This window comes from Salminus brasiliensis, chromosome 13, assembly GCF_030463535.1.
Source record: "Salminus brasiliensis chromosome 13, fSalBra1.hap2, whole genome shotgun sequence".
Taxonomy (NCBI): domain Eukaryota; kingdom Metazoa; phylum Chordata; class Actinopteri; order Characiformes; family Bryconidae; genus Salminus; species Salminus brasiliensis.
The window spans coordinates 2,989,843-2,998,104 of NC_132890.1; the positions used below are offsets into that span (position 1 = coordinate 2,989,843).

An 8,262-nucleotide genomic window follows, 5' to 3' on the forward strand; every position below is an offset into this window, starting at 1 on the left:
TTCTCCCTCTCTCTCTCTCCCTCCTCCTTTAACTGAAGCTCGGCCTCCCGCTCCGCCGCTCCTTCCTCCACTCCTCCTCCGCCATGGCGAACGTCGCGGATACTAAACTATATGACCTCCTCGGCGTGTCTCCCACGGCCACGGAGAACGAGCTGAAGAAGGTACGGTCCTCGGTCCTCTCCCCGAGCCGTGTTTCGGCGGGCCGGGCCCCTGGCTGAGTCCTGCTGTTAGCTGCCGGGCTAGCTGTGGCTACATCGCTAGCTAGCGCGTTAGCTGCTGACCTCAGTCTCGTGTGGCCTGGTGCTTTAACCCGCTCCTCTCCTCTCCTCTCCTCTCCTCTCCTCTCCTCTCCTCTCCTCTCCTCTCCTGTTAAATTATTTTGGTGTAGCTGTGATGAACACTGATCACACTGGCGTGTTTTAAAGGGTAGCTAGCTGCAGGATGTCCCCGGAAAGCCTCTCCGGCTCCCGGTCCTGACAAAAGATGCTGGAGAGAGCTGGATGCTATAGCTAGCGCTAGCTGGAGCGGCTGACCGGCTGACTGACCGGCCGGCTGACCGTGGTGGTGAACTGGGACAAATGTCCATCGACTTTGGGCCTAGCAGTGAAATGGGCCTACATGCCAGACTGGGTCATTCTGTAGGAACAGAGAGAGACCCGGCCGGCCGGAGCTGAGCGGCTCCTCCAGCTAAGAGCTGCAGCGGAAACGCGCCATTGTCTCCCCTGGGTGAAGACTGCTGGAGACCTGTCCCGGGTTCTCCCGGGTTCTCCTGGGTTCTCCCGGGTTCTCCTGGGTTCTCCCCAGGATCCGGAGGAATCTCTGGTACCTCTGATTTGGTTTTGAGACTAGATGTGATCCAAGAGATGGTTGGGAAATATGGCTTAGATTATTATTATTATTATTATGATGATGAACGAAGCCTTTTTGCTTTTATTTTGAAATGGTAAAGTTTTATATGGCATGTAAACACTCAGCTAGTAAGTTTCTTAAACTCTACCATCTGTGTTAAATTTATATACAGGTCTGTTTATCATCATAGACAAAATACAGTATTTCTAAGGGTTAATGAAAATACTGGCTGTTTTTTTTTTATCTCCAAAATGGTGATTTTTACAGGAGAAGGCAAAAATGATCTTAACTTTGAATTAAAAAGTCAAAGTAAAATAAAGAGCTTATCCAGACTGATAGAAATGCTCTAGATTATGTGGAATAAGCTCTTACTTTACATTCACTTCCATTCAAAGAGAATTTTTGCAATTCATTCAGGATGATCAGCACAGTATATAGGGGGTTCAAACCATGGAGAAAACTAAAAACATTCAAAAATGGAGATACGTGTTTATTGTATTGGAATATTTCTTTAGAAATTCATTTTACATATTCCAAAAAAAAAAATAAATAAATAAAATAAAAGAAATAACGCAAGTCTAGTATTCTCATTCATTAGGTGACCTCAATTGAGTTGGCAATAGAATAGAACTCTCTGGAGCAGGTAAACATTATGAACCTGTTGGCACCATGCTGCCTAATGCCAGGCGTGGGCTATAGAGGGGTGTAAAGCCCCCCAGCATTGAGCTGTGGAGGAACTGTGTTCTCTGAAATGATGTATGGTTGAGCTCCATCCAGTACTTTTGGGAATGAAGTTTGGGTGGTGATCATCATCATTCAGCATCCTGACCTCCCAAACACACTTGTTGCATAATGCAATCAAATCCTCACCGCAGTGGTTCTTCAAAATCTAGTAGAACGTATTCTTCCCTGGACACTAAAGACTGTTGGACAGTTACTCCAACAAAAACAAGAATAAGTAAATAGTAACATTGATTTGAGAAGGATTCAATGAATGAACAGGTGTCCCAATACTTTTGTCAATGCAGTGGATCTCTTTTAGTATTTAATGAATATTAACAGTTCATCACATGTGGTTTGGATTTCAGAATTGGTGCTAAATGTTGTGCTGTGATTACAGGCCTATCGCAAATTGGCGAAAGAGTACCACCCTGATAAGAATCCCAATGCAGGAGACAAGGTAAGAGCTTCACCCTTTGACCTACAGAAGTCTTCTGTGTGTGAATTACAAAAATATATATAAATGAATCAAATTTGCCTTGTTTTTTTGTGTGTCAGTTTAAGGAGATCAGCTTTGCGTATGAGGTGCTGACTAATCCAGAGAAGAAGGAGTTGTACGACCGCTATGGAGAGCAGGGCCTGCGTGAGGGTGGCGGTGGAGGAGCCGGAATGGAGGACATCTTTTCACATATTTTGGTGGAGGTCTGTTTGGCTTCATGGGCGGTCAGAGCAGCAGAAGCCGAAATGGAGGCCGGAGGAGAGGAGAGGATATGGTGCATCCACTGAAGTGAGTTACTGGGCGCTGGAGTAGGAAGTTGCTTTTGGGGAAACTGGGCTTGGAAAAGTTGTTTTAGATTTTCAGATTGACCGATCAGCCATAACATTAACACCACTGATCTACAGTGGCACCTGTAAAGGGGTGGGATCCACATATTAAGCAACAAGTGAACGATCAGTTCTTTAAAGATTGGGTCAGACTGGGTCAGAACATCTCCAGAACTTGTTAAAGAAAGGACAACCGGTGAACTGCAGGATCATGGATGTTCAAAGCTTATTAATGATCATGGTGGCCGCTCTTCACGACTTGCAGGTCTTGTGGAGTCCCATGCCTTGAATGATCAATATTAGGCAGGGAGGTGTTCTGTTGTCAGGTCTGAAAATGCCTATATTCTTCTGGATTACCAAAGTCTCCAGATTTCATAGTTTGTCACCCCACCTAATCATGTTTACTCTTAAGGAACATGACTTGGACTTACTGGGCCTTTGTTTTTGAACTTGCAGAAGGGCATATTTGAAATATTTCAAGGGCTTAAGAGATCAGAATTGTATATTTCCTGGTTCTGGCTTGGTGGTCCTGGAGCCTAGAAGCTAAAGCAGAGCTGAATTGTGAATTTGTGTCTGGCAGGGTGTCTTTAGAAGATCTTTACAATGGGAAAACGACCAAACTACAGCTCAGCAAGAATGTCCTGTGTAGTGCCTGCAATGGGTGAGTATATATTTTTGTTCTCTTATACATAAGCACAGCTCTGTGGCTGAATTCAAATTGTTTCTACTCCCTTTGTTGGTGTTTCTGGCACTAGTCTTGGCCCTAGAATACAACCTGCCCTGCATGGTTTAGTGTGTTCAGTGCTCCGAAGATGCCCACTTGCTAAATTGTGCACCAAATAAACAAAAAAACAGGTCTCTTCATACATGTATTCTAGATATAAATGTATTATCCTGCCCACCACTATACTGTATGCAAGTAGAGACATCTACATGTACACTATATGGACAAAAGTATTGGGACACACCTAGAAAAAAAACCCCACAGGTGTATAAAATCAAGCCCTCAGCCCTGCAGTCTGCCTTTCTTCCACACATCAGTGAAAGAATGGGAGGTCCTGAAGAGCTCACTGAACTCCAGCGTGGTTCTGTATGTAATAGGAGACACCGCTGCACCAACAACAACAAGTCAGCTGGTGAAATTTCCTCCCTCCTAGTGGTATTATTATTATTAAACAGTGGAAGTGTTTAGAGGAACCACAGAGAGCAGCTCAGCCACCGAGTGTCAGACCATGTAAAGTTACAGAGCGGGGTCAGGGCCCTCAGAGTGCTGAGCTCAGAGAACACAGTTCCTTCACTGCTCCACAGCTCAATGCTGGGGGGCTTTATACCCCTCTAGCCCACACCTGGCATTAGGCAGCATGGTGCCAATAGGTTCATGTTTGTCTGCCCCAGAGAGTCCTATTCTATTGGCAAGTACTTCTCTACAGGGGCTAGACAAGGTGTGTAACTTAAAATAGCTCAATGCATTCATTAGAAGGGGTGTCCACAAACATTTGGACATATCGATTTGGTATAGTGTATAAAAGCACTGTAAAACAAGCTGAATAGAGTATTTGTGTATGTGGTCTATTTTAGCTGGTTTTCAGTGTGTTGGAGTGTCTGTATAGTGTATAATGAACAGCACTGTTAATTATTGGTAATTATTTGCACATTGGTTCATCAATGTCTTTTATAGATTGAACACCTGAATCTTCTCTCTCCCTCTCAGTCAGGGTGGTAAGACCGGGGCAGTGCAGAAGTGTACCACGTGCAGAGGAAGGGGCATGCGGATCATGATTAGGCAGCTGGCTCCTGGCATGGTCCAACAAATGCAGACAGTGTGCAGTGACTGCAGTGGAGAGGGTGAGGGTCTCTCTGTGATGATCAGATGTTTTTGTATCACCCAGTACCTTCAGCCCAGTGCTCTGAAGGCTCATCTGATTGCGGTTGGTTGTGGTGTTTAAGGAATATTGTTTAATGCCATCTGCAGGGGAGGTGATCAGTGAGAGGGACCGCTGCAAACAATGCGAGGGCCGCAAGGTGATTAAGGAGATGAAGGTTTTGGAGGTTCATGTGGATAAGGGAATGAAGCATGGCCAGAAGATCACATTCAGTGGAGAAGCAGACCAGTCCCCTAACACTGAGCCTGGAGATATTATACTGGTACTGCAGGAGAAGGAGCATGAGGTAGGACTTCTTACATACTGGTTAATTAACACATTGTGTGTGTACAATGCTGTGAAAAAGACTTTTGGATTTAAAGAATTACCCATGTGAAATATTAATTGCTCCAAATTTAACCTGTTGTATGATACAGTTTCTGGAACTGCTTTATCCAAGCTCTGTGTGTGCGCACATTTAAAGTACCTGATTGAGGCCTTTCCATACTTTCTCTATTAGGTTCAAGTCAAGACTGTGACTTTGCTGCTTATTTTTTATATAGAACAGAATTCACGTTTTTTACAATAACACAATAGTCCAATCCAAAGGCAGCTAAACAGCCCAATACAGTCCCACTACCAACACCATGCTTAAATGTTAAACTGAGGAAAAGTAAATATGACTGAATATCACCCAGATTATTTATTACTGTGGAGCTCTGAACAATGACCTTCGTTGAGGCTTCAGAGACCTACCTGGATGCAGTTCTGGAATTGTTTGGTGTCTCACCATTAAGGCCATTTTGGCAGGTCAGCCACACCTGGGAGGATTAACCGATGTTCCTAGAGTTCTAAATGTGTAGATAATGGCTCTGGCTGTGAGCTGGTGATACTCTAAAACTGAAATGTTGTGTAACCCAAGTATATCAATCCAGACTGAAATGTAGGCAGGTTTTTTCTGAAGTCGTCTGGGTTGTCTTTTGATTACGGTCTGGTAACTTTGCTGACTGTCATTCTAATGAACATTAATTAGTGTGCAGTTAATATTCCATAGGCCTGGCTTGCTGAATCTCATTATTAATTCAATTTAGTTTATTAGGTTAAGTAATTAAGGACCAATTACATTTTCCACATAATTTGTGTATTTGGATAACTTTGCTCTATGAATAAATCAAATGTAAAAATCTAAATCTATTCACAAATATGCAGTAATGGAAAAACTCCATTACAACTTTATTTTACTGTATTTTAGCTACTGTACACTGAGAATATGATTATTTAAGCATGTGTGTCTGTGTGTAGGAGTTCCGCCGCGACGGTAATGATCTACACATGAGCCAGAGCATCGGCCTGGTGGAGGCGCTCTGCGGCTTCCAGCTTACTGTCACGCACCTTGACGGCCGACACCTCCTCATTAAGTACCCTGCCGGCAAAGTCATAGAGCCAGGTGTGTAAATGTGGATGTGCACGGTGTGCGAGATGCCCTCGCTTGTTCTGTTGAAGAACTGGATTAAGCAGTCTTGGACTAAATTGTTTGGAAATTTTTTTTTTTAGGCTTAAACTTGTTCTGGGAAACCCTAGTACGTCAAATTCATCACTATTGAACTGGGTGGAGGCGAGGCATAAAATGATGTCACAGTGTTGTTGTGCCTCTGCTGTTTTAGGTTCTATTAGAGTTGTCCGTGGCGAGGGAATGCCCCAGTACAGAAACCCGTTTGAGAAAGGAGATCTCTACATCAAGTTTGATGTGCGGTTCCCAGATAATGGCTGGATCAGCACAGAGAAACTAACGGTAATTTTTAATTTCATAAGGGTCTAAACAACCTCCTTATACCTCATATCTTGTGTAGGTATATTATGGTAGAGACAGAGCTATTGAGACATATTGGCATAGACTGAGAGCGTATTGAGAGACATTGGTAAATAAAGATATAGAGAGATCTTGAAACATTGGTAAATAGATATTAAGAGACATTGGTAGAGAATAAGGGAGAAATTGAGGTATTAAGGGACACTGGTTGATATTGGTAGATTGTGAGACCTATTGGTAGAGACAGAAATTGAGACATATTGGTAAATGGAGATTGAGTGATGGAGACATTTAGAGAAATTGTTAGATTGAGAGATATTGAGCTATTAAGAGAGACATTGGTAGAGACTGAGACCTATTGGTAGAGACACTGATGGATATCGAGAGAGAGTGATTATTGAGCTATTGAGAGATATTGGTAGAAAGCTTTTGGTATAGATTGAGGCCTATTGGTAGAGACGGATGATACTGGTAAGTAGCGATTGAGATATTGACAGTGGTAGAGCTTGAGAGAGACGTTGGTAGATATCAAGTGATATTGAGCTATTGAGAGACATTGGTAGAGACTGAGACCTATTGGTAGAGACATTGATGGATATCGAGAGAGTTATTGAACTATTAAGAGACATTGGTAGAGACATTGATGGATATCGAGAGAGTTATTGAGCTATTAAGAGACATTGGTAGAGACAGACCTATTGGTAGAGACATTGATGGACATCGAGAGAGCTATTGAGAGACATTGGTAGAGACATTGAGACATTGATGGATATTGAGAGAGATACTGAGCTATTGAGACCTTGGTAGAGATTGGGAGACCTGGTGAAGGAAATTGAGACATATTGGTAAATGGAGATTGAGAGATATTAGGGCTTTGCTAGAGATTGAGAAATATCTTGAGACATATTGGTAAATAGAGAGATTGAGACCTTAGTAGAAGAAGATTGAAAGTAAGGCATTAAGCTATTGAAAGACATTGGTAGCTATCGAGAACGTGAGATTGAGGCATTGGTAGCGATTGATTTGCTGGATGGAGATTGAGGGAGAAAGACGTAGATGGAGGTAAAGGGAGAGAGACGGAGGTGGGCAGGTGGCTATATACTGCATCTCAGTCATGACCCAAATCTATATTTAAAGAATTGTTTATGTTTGTAGGAGTTGGAAGACCTGCTACCATCACGTGAGGAGGTTCCCGTCATCTCAGCTGATACAGAAGAGGTTGACCTGCAGGAGTTTGACATGAGTCAGGGCTCGTCTGGAGGTCACCGACGCGAGGCCTACAACGACAGCTCGGACGAGGAAGGCGGTCCGCACGGGCCCGGAGTGCAGTGCGCCCACCAGTAAAGTCCCACAAGTCCTCACAGTGTTTCTCCTGGGAAAACTCTTGATTCCATTTCAGTTGGACAAACTCTCAAACCCCCAAATCATTGATCGCACAGTGTAGTGACCACGACCCATTCACATCTGCTAAGACTGGACGTTAAAATAGAAACACAACCTTGCAGGCAGAACACATCCACTAATGTTTTAAATTGATGACGGGAGGGAGAGAAGTAGAGGCAGAATGAGAGGAGTGTTTTATTTCATGTTGCATTTGTCATTGTAGACTTTTACATACTGTGTACATGTTGACTGAAACTTGAAATATGGGGGGGAACTGACTTTGTGTATAGGATTTAAGTTATGATTGGTATATACACACACATACACACACACACACACATACACACAAACAGTGCACAGACATGTACACACGCACACAGATTGTGAAGAAAAGACTGCATTGTGTCTGAATGGAGACTGAGACAGTGATGTTACCGCTGTGGAAGTGTCTTGAAGTTCAATAAAACATTTAAACTTGTGTCTAAAATACATGCTTGTCAATCTTTCTGCTCATTTGTTCCTATAAATATCAACTCTATCGTCTTTTTTATAGGTTCATAATTAGTCTAAAGGACAGAAACAGTCTAATATTATTCATATTATTACGTTGATACAGTTTAACAGTGTAGATGGTTTTAATAGCATCTCCTGGTCATATTAGGTCACTGCAGACAACCCCTTGTTGAAAGCTACCCTTTCAAAGATGCCCACAGAGGGCAGTAGAGCTTCCAGAGCTTCAAGTGTGTATAAAGGGTGAACTTCCCTAATAGCCCTCATGGGGGGTTGGAAAGCATGGTCAGCCCAAGCTGGTTA

General features: G+C 43.0%; 1 protein-coding gene across 1 annotated transcript; it reads left to right on the forward strand.

The window, feature by feature from the left end:
• Positions 1-11: 11 nt before the first annotated feature.
• dnaja2b (DnaJ heat shock protein family (Hsp40) member A2b) lies at positions 12-7,936 on the forward strand. Its single transcript, XM_072695452.1, is given in 10 exon segments — positions 12-161; positions 1,970-2,029; positions 2,128-2,257; positions 2,260-2,356; positions 2,975-3,055; positions 4,106-4,239; positions 4,367-4,563; positions 5,559-5,703; positions 5,921-6,048; positions 7,222-7,936. Coding segments are annotated over 10 exon segments (1,239 nt in total). The 5' UTR covers positions 12-83; the 3' UTR covers positions 7,411-7,936.
• The last annotated feature ends 326 nt before the right edge of the window (positions 7,937-8,262 follow it).